Source organism: Neopsephotus bourkii, unplaced genomic scaffold (assembly GCF_033783945.1).
Source record: "Neopsephotus bourkii isolate Nb327-2 ecotype Australia unplaced genomic scaffold, CSIRO-AGI_Nbou_v1 NB_941, whole genome shotgun sequence".
Lineage (NCBI taxonomy): Eukaryota > Metazoa > Chordata > Aves > Psittaciformes > Psittacidae > Neopsephotus > Neopsephotus bourkii.
The window spans coordinates 696638-713554 of NW_026901435.1; the positions used below are offsets into that span (position 1 = coordinate 696638).

The 16917-nt window shown below is 39.8% G+C and overlaps 1 protein-coding gene across 1 annotated transcript in view; it reads left to right on the plus strand.

The window, feature by feature from the left end:
• Nucleotides 1-16917, plus strand: part of ME1 (malic enzyme 1) — a 168903-nt gene that overhangs the window by 135873 nt on the left and 16113 nt on the right. The window contains exons 8-9 of the mRNA XM_061358346.1: nucleotides 4161-4258; nucleotides 5981-6094. Of these exons, the coding sequence (XP_061214330.1) occupies nucleotides 4161-4258; nucleotides 5981-6094 (212 nt within the window). The remainder of the gene's footprint in view (nucleotides 1-4160; nucleotides 4259-5980; nucleotides 6095-16917) is intronic.

The window sequence follows — 16917 nt, forward strand, 5'->3', positions numbered from 1 at the left end:
TTTTTTTTTTTTAGTTTCTTTTTGGTTGTTTTTTTTTTTTTTTAAATTGAGAAATGAGGGAGAAGAGAGTAAATGATCTCAGCTGTCAGAAAAGTCATAAAAGTGACTAAATCCTTAAAAATGACAAATCTGTATGGTCTAAACATTAATTGGGCTGAGAACAAGCTGTCCTGTATTTCTTATGTTTTAAGGGAAAAGCCACCATCAAAAGCACGTAACAAACCTAGTTCTAAAGACATGTTTTTGAACTCTTCAGGCAGATTTACTTCAAAAAATGACTTTCTGAAGGACTTACTAACCTTAACTCTTAGTAACGTTTACCTTTTATTTTTGGAGAAGAGAAGGCTGCGTGGAGACCTCATAGCAGCCTTCCAGTATCTGAAGGGGGCCTATAGGGATGCTGGGGATGGACTCTTCATTAGGGACTGTAGTGACAGGACAAGGGGTAATGGGTTAAAACTTAAACAGGGGAAGTTTAGATTGGATGTAAGGAAGAAGTTATTTACTGTGAGGGTGGTGAGGCACTGGAATGGGTTGCCCAGGGAGGTTGTGAATGCTCCATCCCTGGCAGTGTTCAAGGCCAGTCTGGATGAAGCCTTGGATGAGATGGCTTAGTGTGAGGTGTCCCTGCCTATGGCAGGGGGTTGGAACTTGATGATCTTAAGGTCCTTTCCAACCCTAACTATTCTACGATTCTATGATTCTATTTTTGAAGATGCAACTGTTCATGAAACTAAGATGATCCTACCTATAAACCACATATTCAAACCCAGCCTCCACCACCCAAATGATGTCTTTTAAGGAGAGGTTTACCCGGTACTAGGCTTCTTACTATTTCTGTTCTTTTAGCTCCTTAGCTACATGTATTTGAAGCTTAATGGTCGGTGTGCCTGTTTTGAGCATCTCCTTGGGTTTAATATAGAGATAACTGGCTGAAGGAGAGAAGCCAGAGAGTTGTAGTCTATGGGGCGGAGTCTAGTTGGAGGCCTGTATCTAGTGGAGTGCCTCAAGGGTCGGTACTGGGACCAGTATTATTTAATATATTCATAACGATTTAGATGAGGGAATTGAGTGTACTATCAGCAAGTTTCTGATGACACTAAGCTGGGAGGGGTGGCCGACACGCCAGAAGGCTGTGCTGCCATCCAGAGGGACCTGGACAGGCTGGAGAGCTGGGCGGGGAATAACTTGATGAAATATAACAAGGGAAAGTGTAGAGTCCTGCATCTGGGCAGGAACAACCCCAGGTTCCAGTATAGGCTGGGAACGACCTGTTAGAGAGCAGTGTAGGGGAGAGGGACCTGGGGGTCCTGGTGGACGACAGGGTGACCATGAGCCGACACTGTGCCCTTGTGGCCAAGAAGGCCAATGGCATCCTGGGTGTATTAGAAGGGGGGTGGTTAGTAGGTCGAGAGAGGTCCTCCTTCCCCTCTACTCTGCCCTGGTGAGACCTCATCTGGAATATTGTGTCCAGTTCTGGGCCCTCAGTTTAAGAAGGACAGGGACCTGCTGGAGAGAGTCCAGCGCAGGGCAACTAAGATGATTAAGGGAGTGGAGCATCTCCCTTATGAGGAAAGACTGAGGGAGCTGGGTCTCTAAGTTTGGAGAAGAGGAGATTGAGGGGTGACCTTATTAGTGTATATAAATATATAAAGGGGAGTGTCACGAGGATGGAGCCAGGCTCTTCTCAGTGGCAAACAATGAAAGGACAAGGGGTAATGGATACAAATTGACACAAGAGGTTCACTTAAACCTGAGAAGAAACTTCTTCTCAGTAGACACACAACCCCCAACCCAACACAAACCCCCACCCTGTGTAACCTTATCTAGGTGTTCCTGCTCCGGCAGGGGGATTGGACTAGATGATCTTTTGAGGTCCCTTCCAATCTCTAACCTACTGTGATACTGTGATACTGTGATACTGTGATAACTGCTATCTCAGCTTTAAACTTTGCCTTGCTTATGAGAAAGTGGACTTGCGAATAGCAAAAGTACATCCTTCAGGTGACCTGCACATTGAGGGTAAACGTCCAAAGTTCATGTTCTGGACTAAATGCTTTTAGAGACCTGGTTATACCCATTTCATACTTTTTCTGAAGGAAAAATCAGTAGCAATGTGAATTCTCCCTTCAGAAGGAATCGGGCAGCTTGTAGTCAATTGCAGTTAGCACTGTGGTGATCAGAAACCAGCAGATCTCCTTGTAAGTTCTTGCAGGCTTCTCAAAATCATTTATGGCCTCATCTTTGGTTTCCTCAGGTCAGTTAATGGCAGCTGCTGTCTGGAGAAGGAGGAATTCAGTTCCTAGTCCCAGAACTGAACAAGGAGGACATCTCAGGGCCTATGTTTGTCTCCCTGTGGTTCAGCTGTCACTGAATCAGATGGGCATCATAACTCTTTAATGACAATTGAAACCCATTTTTCCACATTGAATATGTTTTTGTTAGTGGCTGATAGAGCTTTTTCAGCCCTAATGAAATTAGTGCTGTCCATTGTCAATCCTTCAGAATCTTCTCTAAAAAGACACATTGAGCACAACATTTCTGCTGGCATCATCCACCTCACTACCTTATCCCCATTCACAGGATGTCTTTATGGGTTCGCTAAATTTGTTGAAAACTGATGCACTTTCTCAGGGGTTATTATTTTAATATTTGGTGGGTCCAAGTTCCCGGCAGGAATAAGGAGTCTGTCTTTTTTGGTCCACCTTGTGCCTGGGAATTAGTGAAGATGATAATGTGTGAAAAATACAGGCTTGCTACCTGAAGTCAATAATCCGTGAAAGAAGGCCTTCCCTCTCTGTAGGCTTTGCTGGGGAGAAGGAGCAACTGCTCTTCAGATCAGAAGAACCAGATACCAGGCCCTGGTGACTAAATACTACTTCCTTGAGCATGACAGAAGCTGAGAGCTAGACTCAGCAGTGCTGATGATTCAACTGCAGTGTTGTATATAGATTTGGATGCTACAACTCTTAAAAGATAAGAAACAGATGGATAAAGTCCAGAGGAGAGAGATGAGTGCTAAGTGTTTCAGAAAACATAACTTTCTGAAAGAGCAGAAGAACTGGAATTGTTCCATGTAAGAAAAACAGGCTGGGACAGCCTTAGTCGTCAAATATGTCTTGTTGCAAGGAGAAAAGAACAAGTGGTAGATTAAGACAGGAGGCAAAAATAGGAGAAGAACTAAAAAGCCATTCAGATTTGATTTTTCAACAGAAAGTATATTGAAGCACTGGAATAGCTTGCTGGGTAGATCATAGGAATATTTGAAATAAGATGTTAGGAACAAGTTAGACAAAGGTCTGTCAGAAATCACAGAGGTATGGTTTATCCTGCCATTGTGAATAGGTTTGAGTTAGATACCTGCTTGAGATCACTTTATTGCCCTATTTTTATTAATAGGTGTTTCTCACAATGAGGACCAAAATCTTTCCATTCAAAGACAGACATTCTTTGTGGTTGTGCTTTGGAGAAGAAAGGCCTCCATGGCATAAATCATAAAATTAAATGTTAGGCTTTTTTCCTGTGTGATGTAACTCAAAAACAGATTTAAAAGGTACTTCTAGTGTTTTAGATGCTAGTAAGTTGGAACCCCTTTTACAGTGGACTGGAGTCCTGAGGGCTTTCAGATGCAGTAGAACAGTCAATGTCCTAAATAAGCTGGCCTTATTCTTTCAGCTAGCTTAGCTTCTCTGCAAATGTTCACAGTCTGCTTTTCTACTCTGATAACCTTCCTGTGAGAAATAAAGTTTTATTTTAGTCTTGTTCTAAGTATAAATACTTGAAGAGTAAGACAAGTATCTTCATTTTTAGTATCTGGAGTCCTTCAAAATACTTTTGTCAGGACTTCCACACCCTTTCTTTCTAGAAAAGGTCATAACCACAATATTTTGTAATAGTTTGAATGGCCCAGCCATGATGCCCATCCACCAGAATCAATCAATTATATTTTATGTAATGTTACTCTGAAGATATTCTCGCTTACATTTATCTTTGGTGAGAATAAAATAGAGCAAACTCCAGTTCCACTGAACTTTTTTGTTACTACCCTAAGTACTTTTGTCTTTTAGCCAAAAGATGCTGTGGAATTATTTAAAATGCAATGCTTTGTAATTCTTTCCAAAATAACCAAATATATTCTTGTTTTATTTTTATTCCTTCAGGAACTGCATCTGTGGCTGTTGCAGGTCTTCTTGCAGCTCTGCGTATCACCAAGAACAGGTTATCGGATCACACAGTGCTGTTTCAGGGAGCTGGAGAGGTAGGTATGAAAAAAGAAACTTAAGCCAGTTACGTGTATCCAGTTAACAAGATAAAATGTGTAGAAACATCACTAACATCTGATGAAAGTTGGCTCTTAATTTAAATGTAAACTTACAGAAAAATCTGATCATCTGGTCAAGCCTTGTATTTTTCATGAGACATTTTACAGAAATCTCTTTTTAACACTTTAGAGTTTAGCTCACCAGCTGTAAATTACTGAACTGCTCTCATTATAAATAAGCAAACTTTTTGGAAAGATGAGGAAATATATCGGGCCACCAAAGAGATGTGAAATAAAATGTGTTTACCAAAGTCAGTGTTACTTAGGAAGAAGCACAGCCCTTTGAATTTTCCCGTCTTAAATACAGTTTTTCAGTATTCTGCATGTTAAGATTTTCCATTTCTGAAGATTTTTATGCACATAATTTCTTTATACTAATTTTTAAGTATAAATTTCTAATCCACTGACACATAAGTGAATGTTGTACTTACCTGCAGTGTGGGTAGCTGTCATCTCTTGTGTGAAGTCTACAATCCCATGAAGGCTTCTGAAAGATAATTATTCATGGTCACGAAACCCCCTTATAGGTGCAGTATACTAATCCAGCCTTGTGGAGTCCAGATATCTTTAATCTGATTCAAAAATCTGATGCTACTGAGATGAGGTGTGTAGTTTTGAGAACCACTTGCATCCATGTCTGACATGTTAACATTTTTGTACATCAAGACTATCTCTTTGAAATTCTGTCTTCTGTTTTTGCTCCATGTTCAACAGGTGGATGTATCAATGCTCAAATGTTTATTTTTTTCATTAGTATTGTGAGTGTGCCTCTTGCTGCAGAGGCAATTACAGATGTCATCCCTGTGGTGGGAGCTCATTCCTAATAAAGCTATTTATTTCTGAACTAAAAAAGGCAAATCTTGCTTCATTCTAACTGAAGCTGGAAAATAACGAACAAGAAACAGAATCAACTCCATAAAGATGTATATGAGTAATCAGAAACACTGAGTGGTCTGTTGGCTCATTTTGTTGCCTGCTTTTCAATCTGTACCTGTATGACATTTGATCTGGTGGATGAAATATTATAAAATCCAGTAGGAACGATACAGGTTTCAGCAAAGTATTGATAAGATATTTTTTTCTTACCTCTGCTTTCACTGGGACCACAGCCAAGTCTAAAGTTACCAAACACATGAATAGTAGGTAAAAGGAGACATTAAAAAAAAAAGAAAGAGAAAAGCAAAAAGTCTTTTAGGACTGCATTTTACATTCTGGAGTGCAGCGCGTGGTATCCTTTAGTTTAAATTGCCAAAACTGTGGTTTAAGTTTAAAAACAACCTGAACCAAACAAATGAAAAAAGAAACTTCAAACAAGAGACAATAATTAATGTATTCTGAGATGATTCTGTGGAGTAAATATTAGTTTTAGTATCTTTCATTAGAGTTTAAACATTTATTATACTCTCCACACTGTAAATGCCATCTATACTATGATTTATCTGTATGATTGAAGATTTATCTATGCTATTTATCTACATTACAGTTTCTAATTACCAAATGGTAGCAACGGTTGATTAGTGTTTATGAAAAAATAACAATGTAGTTTTATTGTTAGATAAAATAACAAAACTTCCCTAAATAGCGTGTAGAGGAAACAAGTGAGCATGACATTTCTTTCATTTCCAGTATTGTATGCTACTTTTCTTCTCTTTCCTTCAGGCTGCACTGGGGATAGCAAACCTCATTGTTATGGCCATGGAAAAAGAAGGGGTATCTAAAGATGCAGCTATCAAAAGGATATGGATGGTTGACTCAAAGGGATTAATAGTAAAGGTAATACAAATTTCTTATTCCTTTAAATATCATGATAGTTATTTACAGTCTGTAGATAAAGGCAAGGCCATATTATTTATGAAAGCAACTACAACAATTTATCTTGACATAGCAAGCTGTTTTCCTTTTCTGAAGTGTATTAAATGAAAGACAGACTCCCATGTTGCTCTGAGAGGAGTGGGGGACATGATTATGCTTGGAGTTCCTGCTCTATTTCTATTAGGGATGAGCATGTAATGAAGAGATTTTTTTCAGCAGTTCATTAAAATATGTGTAAGGAAAGAAATGTTCAACTTGTGGGTTTAATATTTCCCATGTTAACGCAACTCTTGTTAGAGCAGTCTCGCACAAAGATGTACAGATACATTATTAGGATTGCAAGCATGTCATCCTTATGTAAGGAATGAGATATATTGCATCAAATAGCTTCTATGCACAGTGATCTAGCTCATGTTGCAGATGTTGTGGTCTGTACTGCTATCAACACTGGTCAGAATTTGAAGCTGCTGAGAGACTTCATCTGTCACCCTTACCTCATTCCTTCCATGTGCCAAAATAAAGAAACATATGAATTCCATGTGCCAGAATAAAGAAACGTATGTTTTAAAAGGTGGTTATGTATTTAATGGTTTGTGAGCTACTTAAAAGAAATGGATCAGAGGCTGGTTGGCTTTGCTTTTTCACTGTGCCTGTTGCTTAGCAGAGTTTATAGTCATCTTTGTTGGTACTGCACACTTGTGCGGTGTTCTTTAGCTGTCTAATATCTAAGATACATCATTGTTCATGCACCTTTGCTCCTGGAGCATGCATTCTTCAGTCAGTATCTGTTGGTTTATTGGACAGCATGAAGGCACCTTTCACTCATACTGTTAAAAAGAAAATAGTAGGATCATAGACATTGAGACAGGAGAGTATTAATTAAGGTTATCTTGAACATTCCTTACCAGAAAGCACAAAAGTACCCTGATCAGGTACAGAAGAATGCTGGTATTTCCTACTATATATGATACTTTTTTCTTGGTGTGTGTTTGTTTTAATGAGTGTTTTTAATCCTTTAGGTTTTCATCTAACAATCCTAAAGTGCTTTTGCATTCAAACACAGATAACGGAAGGCCCAAAATCTAGAGGTTGTCTAAGAAGAATGTTGTGTCACGTATTTCCTTCACCATAGAGACTGGGATTGTCAACTAATATAGCTGTACTAAAATCACTCCTGGTGGTGTTAAGGAAACAAACTGATGGGGGAAGAAGTATAGAAGCTTCACAGCCCAAAAGCAGTAAACCAGGTCTTGGCTGCATGTCTGCCCGGCCAAGGTGGTTAACCAGCCCTTCTCTCCCGCTCATTTCTTCTTCCTGCTTCTTTTACACCTCTCACTGCTAATTTGCTAGTCAGCCGAGAAGCTGGGTTGTTGCTCTTGGTACGCAGCAACTCATTCTTTTCACACTTTCTAAATTTTTAGTGATTTGGTGACTATATACTTTCCTCACCATCTTCTAGCTTTAGCGCTCTCAAGTAGTGCCAAAAGCAATCAGCATCATACACAGCCTCAAAGTTCCTTTCCTCTGCTTATTCTTCTTGGTGGGGATTTAATTTGGGTTTTGTCCAAAAATCAGTCCACCAAATTTCATGCTCTGTCTGGAATGTGTTTGTGAACCGTTTGTGATAGCCAGACATAACAGCTCTCTGAGATAGATTAGGGATGAATTTGTGGCCAGATGTTGATGCATCAGCAGGAGCTGACGGTGCACATTTCAGGTCACTGCTGGTGTTCCTGGAAGACTTTGGAGTGCGAGTCTTCCCTTCTGGCTCAGGTCCTATGAGAACTGGTGGGTGCTTATGGCAGCACTGTGTTTGAGTGCAGAGCCTTCTGGACCCACGAGCTGGATATACTTCACTGCAAGTCCTGAGCTGGGTATAACGAAACCCATCCTTGGTCTAGGGCTCTGCAAATCCTCTCTTGGATTTCTTCTGCAGCTAAATGTGCCTCCTAAAAAGTAAAAAATATTAAAAAAATGCCATCCCCCAAAGGAACGAAAATACAACTTAAACCTCTTGAAGCTTGTGATTTAACTGCTGGGAAGTCATGTATCCAGAAAGTAAACAATGAAGCTATTCCTAGTTCCTTTTTCTGGCCTGAGGGAGAATGCTGTACTTAGGTCTATGAGGGAGAATGCTATACTTAGGTCTGTGAGGGAGAATGCTGTACTTAGGTCTGCTTAGGAAATTATTTTGGCTTTAGCTGATTGCAGAAAAGTGCTGCAAGACTTGAAGGACTTTCCAAATGCTTAGACATGAAGTAAGAGAAGTAAAATGAGGAAGATTTGTGAGAAAAATATACAATGGGAAGGACTCCATTTTTGGAAACCTTTTCATTGTTGCAAAGGTGAGATTTGACAAGCAACAGCATAGATCACCAGTTAACCCACTTTTGTGTAAGCTAAATTGACTTTTGTTTGTTACTACGAAGGGGGTGTCTCAATGGAAACCCGTTCAATGAGAGTCACTTAAAATTTCCCTCACCAAAACATGCTTGATCAAAGGTGTTTTACTTGAAGGAGGGAGACCTTTTCAGTCCTAGAAATATACTGATCTGTTGCTTTAGCAGTATGAGAAATAGCAGAATCTCTGAACACTCAGCAATTTCTTTGTCCAACTAAGCATATTTTTACATAATTTTTATACCATGCTGTCCTTTGATCATAAGTTTTGCAGTGCATGCTCACAGATTTAAACATTGATTCTCTTTTCATCTATTTTCTGTAGCATTTCATCCACTGCAAACCAAAGAAAAATAAACTTGGAACTTTTGTTGTCCTGACCACAAACATTTTCCACCTTTTTCTTCTTCTCCTACCAAGAGCTGCCACGAAGTCACTTATCAGGCTTTTGTGGCTGTTTTTTCCTTTATGGCTTTTTAATTTCAGTTGAAGTGCAGCTGTGTTTTCATTTTCCTGTTAATATTTCTCTTCTCCTGGTCCCTGAACCATCTTTTTTCATTAAACCAAGTTTGATGACCAACTTTTATGTTATGTTGTGGTGAAATAGTTGGTCATGAAGGTTATGTTTGTTACACTGCCTATAGCTGTGTTCTCCATTCTAGAGATTTTATAATGTTGGGAGTTTTGTTTTGATTTATTCAGTATGCTTTCACCTTTTCAAACTATTTTTTCTCCAAGTGTTGATAAAGAAAGTTTCCAGATCAAAATATCCTTGGAATTTTGTCGTTTGAAGTATAAGGCTTTTTGAAACAGATATTACTCCCCTTGAAATGCTTGTCTTAAGTATTCCAGTGCATTCAGATGGATGTTTTAATGTTTAATCAAATGACACTTTTATTTTAAAGTTGCTTTTTCAGTCTTGCATACTTGGATATTATTATGCATAAGCAGTTGGGACTCCTGTTTAAGTCTGAAATTCTGAATTCTGTCACATTGTTGCATTCTGTCTGATGAATGTATATTTACTTATATGAACACACTGATGGATAATATCCCCCACATTCCTTTTCTTTCCCATAGTCTCAGTTCCCTTTCCTGTTAATCACACAAATAGGCATGAATGTGTGATGTGTGGTGAATGCATTTTGTGTCTTTAAAGCCATCATAGTGTGATAGAATTGTAGAACAGTTAGGGTTGGAAAGGACCTTAAGATCACCAAGTTCCAACCTGTTTTAACCCATTACCCCTTGTCCTATCACTACAGTCCCTAATGAAGAGTCCATCCCCAGCATCCCTATATGCCCCCTTCAGATACTGGAAGGCTGCTATGAGGTCTCCATGCAGCCTTCTCTTCTCCAGGCTGAACAGCCCCAACTTTCTCAGCCGATCTTCATATGGGAGGGCTCCAGTCCCCTGATCATTCTCATGGCCCTCCTCTGGACTTGTTCCAAGAGTTCCATGTCCTTTTTATGTTGAGGACACCAGAACTGCACACAATAATCAAAGTGAGGTCTCACGAGAGCAGAGTAGAGGGGCAGGATCACCTCCTTCGACCTGCTCGTCATGCTCCTTTTGATGCAGCCCAGGATACGGTTGGCTTTCTGGGCTGTGAGTGCACACTGCCAGCTCATGTTAAGTTTCTCATCATGTTAAGTTTCTCATTCTTGCTTGCCTGTGTTAGTGGCCATATCTGCACCCATGAACTTGAAAGACAGTAAATTATTTTGTGTCAAGTCGTTGAGAAGAGGCAGAAAATGATAAACAGTATAGGGATGTTCATGAGGTTCACCATTGCTTGAGCATTTCAGTTATGTGCTGCAAATGATTCTTTTTTCTTCTTTTTTTTTTTTTTTTTTCTTTAAGGCAATACAAAGTAGGGAGATAGGCAATATGGTTCTTGGAAGTGACCGGGAGTATGGTACAAATAATAAGGCATTTTTAATACTTAAGGGGACTCTAGAAACCCCCTGCCCTCTGCCAAGGATTGATGCTTCTCTGCCGAGAGTGCATAGGCTGATTGGAATGTTCCTGGGCTGCCGAACATGCCTCTCTTGCACTGAAATTTATCTGTCATTTGCAAGACAGCATTAGATTTTTGTATGACACAATCTCTTGCACAAATGAAGTTCCCTCACATAGACATGAATGCCATCCTTAATTTTAAAGAGCATGTCAACATGGAGTAATGTTGCTTTTGAGTTTTGTACTCTGTGGTTCCTAGATCAGCACAGTAATACTTTCATCTAATCGTGGTTTGTATTTTAGATGTCCATTAGATGTGTGATAGATGTGTGAGTATATGTCCCCTGTAAGACTGCAGTTCATCTGAGTGAATCCCAAACTGAATCGCAAGCACAAGAGCATCAGTTGAGATCTGATAGTTGAAGGTCACAGAATATCAATTTTTCTAAGAGAATCCCCAAAGATTACCAGTTTCTGTTGTCCTAATTAATTAGAATAGAGATACCCAGTAAACCTTTAGATAATCCTCTAAAATGTTTACATTTTCCCCTTCTCCTTCACCCATGTGAATGTCCCTGGCAATCTTATTCAGAGAAGTCCCTCACAACCAAATAGCTGGTGGTGTATACTACTCTTATTAGAGTTTATTTTTTCATTAAGAATATGCATTCATAGTTCAGTATTTGCTTAGAGAGGGATGGAAGAGAAATTGGGAAATTTGGGACTGATACCAGAATTTCAGTGCCAAATAGGTGTGGTCGCTCCCATTACAGTCAGCAGAGCTCATATAATGTGTGGAAGAGCCTTTAGAGCTCACAATCAAGAATCTTAATATTGAACTGAATCCCCTGCAGACCATCTGATTGTTACTGAATTTTCTTATATTTTAGCAATAATCACTTCTTCAGAGTTTGGATTTCATTCTAGATACTAATCTGAGAATGATTTTAATGTTAAGCTTCATATACTGCTTAATATTATGTCTGCCTCTTCTGCTAACTTTTAGTCATTTCTAACTTTCCTTTTACCAGCATTCAGTTACTCTGATTCTTTACTTTTGTCCTTCATCAATTCATTATGGCTGACTGCAACTAGCTAGGACTTTTTGAGCCAACGACATAAAAATTGATTTGAGTCTTGGGTATCTCCAAGGCGCCACAGTAACTTAAAGCAGTTTCTGCCATGTGTAACTCATGTTCTATCCCAACTAAGCAGTCCTTGTTTGCTTTGTCAGTTATTCTGATGTCTGGGGAATTAATCTGTGCAGTTTCATCTTGCATTTATTTTGTTCTGTATGAAGTGTAAGTTTTGTAGAAAGAAAACACGTTAATTTGTCTTTGAATGCTCATTGCATTACTCATACTTGGTCAGAAACGTATGGAAACAAGCGAGGACAAGGCGAAAGGATGATTGGTGGGGTGTGCTCAAGGAATACCCACTTTATTTTCTCTAAACAAGACTCCACCAAAAATTCAGGTGTTAAATTTGCTAGCATGTAACTATTTCCTCTTTGACACTGTGTACTTTAGATGTACTGATGAGATGGTAACTTAATTCAGATGGTTGATGATTTCTTTAGCGTATGCTCTGTTTAATCATTGACATGAATTACTGTTCTACTCCATTATGTTTCTGTTGTTCTGTGCTTCCTGACTTGCCCAGACTAATTGTCTTTATAAATCTTGTTGTGCCTGTTAACTGTGTGTGCTTACTTACACGGGAAGGGTATTTTATAAATTGTACAGGACTTGCACACCTCTAATCTTCTAACCATGTCTTTTAAAGTCAACACCAGAATTACATTTCTTACCTAAATCGTACCTTTTACTGCTAACCATTATGCCATTATCACCTCAAAATGTTCTGTTTTTTCATCCAGTTTGCAACAAACTGTTTATTAAATCTGTGTCCAAGTTGCCCCATCTGGTTTTAATCTGCTCCCTTCACCTTTAGTTGTTAGGTGATGGGCCTGATCAGGAGGTACAGTCCCTTTATAATTAGGGCCTCAATGTGGGTATTTGGGTGGGCTTGCGTGTCTCTGGTTTTGTTTCCTAAACAAGGTAGCACAGGAGTGCCTGTTACCTGCAAGCCCTTGTGCTTCAGTAACCCCTGACAGTTATGGACAGGAGTCGGTACTTACACCATCAATACTGGCCTGGATTTCTGGTTAGGGAGGGCAGCCTGGCCTCCTGGCACAACCTCTGTGCCTCTCCTGTCCCTTCCCTTTCATGTTTCTGGGGGACTCCCCAGGGAGGTCTCTCAGCTCCCAGCACCGTCTACAGTCCCTGCCTAGAGCCCTCCAGATGGTTCATCAACAACCTTTAGACCATGGTTTTACTTGTGATGAAAGAAATAAGCCATGTAGAGATCATCTCCCAAGAGGGAGATGTTTCACCACCTTCTCCCATGACTCTTAACCACATCCTTTTTTCCCCTTCTTCCTTGATGCTTTTAGCAACTGCTTCTTTGTTTGTTTTGCTCTTAACTCTGCAGTAGGGAGAAAACAATCACACGAAAGATACAAGTACAACTAAAACACTTGCAGTTGGAAATTCTCTGCTTATTAATGGACTGCTTTAGTCTACAGTTCTCATGGCTTTTATGGCTCTCGTGTCTTCAATATTTAAGGACCTCAAATGAATTTATCTGTGTGCTGATCTCTGTCCTCTTGTTTAAATAAGCCACAGTTGACACAGTCAAATGAAGGCAAGTGTTTATATAAATAGACTTGTGCCTCCCTGGTTGTGAGACGGGATGAGTGCCAGCATCACTTCTAATGTGGGACAGTGCAGTCATCAGGGTGCTCTGGCTTATTCTCAGCTGCCTCCCAGCTTATGGAGAGAGCAAACCTTGAAGAGCTTCCAACCCTGCCTCTCTCGCCTTCCTGACATAAATCTGCTCTGCTCTTCAGCCCTGGTTCATGGGGCAGCCCTGGCAGGACCAGCCCAAACAGGCCATGGCATTAGACTTCACATTGGAGGTATTTGTAAGACTTGCCTTCTGTTTTGTAATATCCCACTGTGCAGTCTGGTCTCCTGTTTTTACAGCTGTTTTCTATAAATTTTCTCAGGGTTTTATTGATGGGTGGCTTTTGTTTGTTATCTGAGCCTCGACTTGGTTCTATAATATGATGATGATATGAGTTATTTTCTGTGGAAACTGTGATGCACATTTGCTTGAAGCCTGATCCCAGTATCTCCTTTGCTGCTTCTGCTGTTGATCAGCCACTAAAACTAAAAACAGAAGAACACACCCTAAAGCTATGAGCTGCTTTCAGTTCAAATCCAGAATACAAGAAGTTTTTGATAAAACTGTTAACTACTGAGGCCTGCTACTAACTATTGCTTCTTGAATTAAGGATCCTTGTGTCCAAGTGACTATGGTTTACTATTTGTAATAATAATACATAATACCAATAACTCATCCTATAGGGAGTATAGACATTTTAGGATCGCCAAGGTCTTTCATACATAATGTCACCATGAGAGAATGAATGCTACTATTGTTTCTTTATCTCTGTACTTCACCTGCTAACTTAACACAGTCCACATTGTAGCTCATTTGCTAATAAAAAATTTAGCTCACATTACTTTCCATTGGAGACACCACAGTGGCTTCTAATATAGAAATGTATCCGTTTTCAGGTTGCTCTCTTTTGTTCAAACCCAAAGTATCCCATAGGTTTCTTGGTAAAAACTAATACTGTGATAGAGGCAATACTTTTGCCCTCTGAAGTAATTTCTCACATCTTCACTCAGTCTTTGGACTTAAGGTTTATTATTCTGTGTTTTTAATATTCTTCACCTTCAGCATTCTAGTGAAGTTGTGTTGAATAGTTTATTCAGGCACTCTGAACACACACTGAAGATGCTGTAGTTGTCTTCCTGGTTACCTTGGTATGTAGTTTGTTGGGATTTTTTCTTTTTCGAGCAAACTTATTGTAATGCCCCTAGCAAACAACTTATTCCTTGACAGATGAGGAGATAATGTAAGTATACATAGCGTTGAAAAAAGTTGTATAATGAAATGTTGGTGCTTTGTTTTTTTTTTTACTTTTTTCTTGGGATGTTGAATATCTGTGGGAAGCAAGAAGGATATGTAGCCCCTTTTTCTAACTTTACCTTCCTCCTCCTAATGAAAGGATTTGTATCTTCCCCTCTGAATAGCTGCACAGGTATCTGGTCAAGTCTCTTAGTTCAGCCGTGGATTTCAGTGTGAGTTTCTTTTTGGATTTGGAAAAAGTGCAGAAAAGGTGCTTGTTATACATAATAGAAAGCATAACAACTTAAGACAGCTGCTCTCTGGCCTAGATGAGTCTTCATTCTGCTATTTGAACAACAGTGAATTGCATCGTTTGGTAGGATCCCCTGGGAAAATTCCTTCCCTGCATGGCAAGCATTGAAGTCCTTCAGTGAAATGGTGAGACTGTATTGAGTCTTGGTGTACTGAAAGGGGCACGTCTTTAGAGTGCTGATTTTTCTGAGCCCTTTTCATTGAGTGAATGAGTTTTTAGTAACACTAAAAGAGCAAGACAGTGGACTTAGAAGACAAATGCAAATACGACTGAAGGTGATGTTTCTACTTAAAAGAGCTTCAGAGGCAGAAAGACACAGAACCTCAGAGCTTTTACAAATTCTGTCTTAGTATGGAGTTTCTTTTTCCTCTTAGAAGAAGGGAAGTATCAGTGAGCTGTGAGCTGTGTTGGTGTCTTAGGATTATAGAGACACAAGCAGAGCAGAGCACCTTCTGATTTATGCTGCCTTGTGTTGATCCTCTACAGCTCATTCTTAGCAGCAGCAGCCACAGTACAAAAGCTACCTAAGCCGGGGCTAGAAATGGAAATGTCAGAAGGTGGGTTCTGCACTTCTGGAGGATCTTTTAGTCAGAGCAGTTCTGCATTGCATCTCTGCATCTGCTTTGCATCTCCAGCATCAGGAGAGAGACAAGACAGAAAATACACAAATCCAGAGCTGAGACTTCTGCATTTCCACTCCATCCTCTTCTCTCTGCTGACTGACAAAAACTCCATGATTTCTTATTCTGGCTATAAGTATGCAGGCACGGATGCCTGGAAGCTTGTAGTAAATGGACTGGCAACCCCTTCGTTTGAGGCTAAGCATGCATAAAACTCAGTTGTTTCTTTACTGCAAATCATTGCTTGCCCTGTTGGCAGGGCACAGAGGAAAGATAGCCAGGGTCTTGCTGCCGCCTCTCTACTTTGTGGAGAGCAGAACTTAAGAACCTGCCAATCTGGAGAAAAAAATAAAACACTATCTAAAGCACAGTTTTCTGAATCATTGGCATTTTGTAACCAAATCAGCTGGCCGGTCTTGAAACCTTGGACACGTTTTTGAGGGAAGTGTTGTGTTGCTCCTTTAGGATCACTGAATTAATTTCAAAATACATTTCTGACCATCTACTTAAAAATATATGTTAAAAAACCCCAAACCCTAACTGTGAAATTTCTTTTATAAGCATTTTCCAAGCAAAAATCTCTATTTCCATAGCTGTTAGTATTTTTGCTAAGCCACAGAATTTCATATTTCATTCTTAGTTAATGTACTAGAGAAATATTTACTTGGAGACATGATTCATTCTGACTAATGGGATCGAGCTAATTCAGAGCAAAGCTAAATAAAGAAATAAAGTTGTTTGGGGTTTGGATTGGGGATTGTTTGTTTGTTTGTTAAGAGTAGTAGGATGCCTTGTGTGAAATTAAGATATGGCAGAAGTGAATCTCACCTAAGCTGATCCCATCTTGGGTAGCACTAGTCTCACTAGCCAGTGGCGCAGAAAGGATTGCAGTGGATCACATCCATCTTACTGTTTGAGTGCTCCTTTGCAGCTAAATAAATGAGAGAGGATCATCTATGTCAGTGAGAAATGGGTCTTTGAATCCTTGGTGTTACATCAATAAGTGTTTTAACAGCTCTGTTATTATCTTACTTTAAAAATGTTGAAGTACCCCCTCAAAAGCCAATCAGGTGTAAAGCTGTATAAAGAGGTAACTGTTTCAAGCAGGATTGTGGTCATTTGTTCTGATTAAAAATGAAAATGAGATTTTTCTCCACTGAGGGGTTAGCCTGGCCCCTTAGCTGTTATGCACTGGGGAAAAAAAATCAGGTCTGATCTTTCCTGAGAGATCTGCAGATCCTGGAGGCATTCAAGGGCTACCAGCCTGCCACAGCCTGAAGAGTGAGATGGTCAGAGCTGTTAGAGGCGATTTCTTTTTTCCATTGGTAGCCCGGGGCAGTCTCCTGGAGGCTGGATTTTAAGGCCAGAACAAAAACTGGCTTTCTCAATAGCAGCCTGATAAGCTATTAAGGAACCAGCTGAAGCAGCAGTGTGGAATCGGATGGTGGCCCACAGCCCCCATTCCCAGCTCCTTGGGAAACCTGCCTCCAAGTTGGGCTCCATTGAG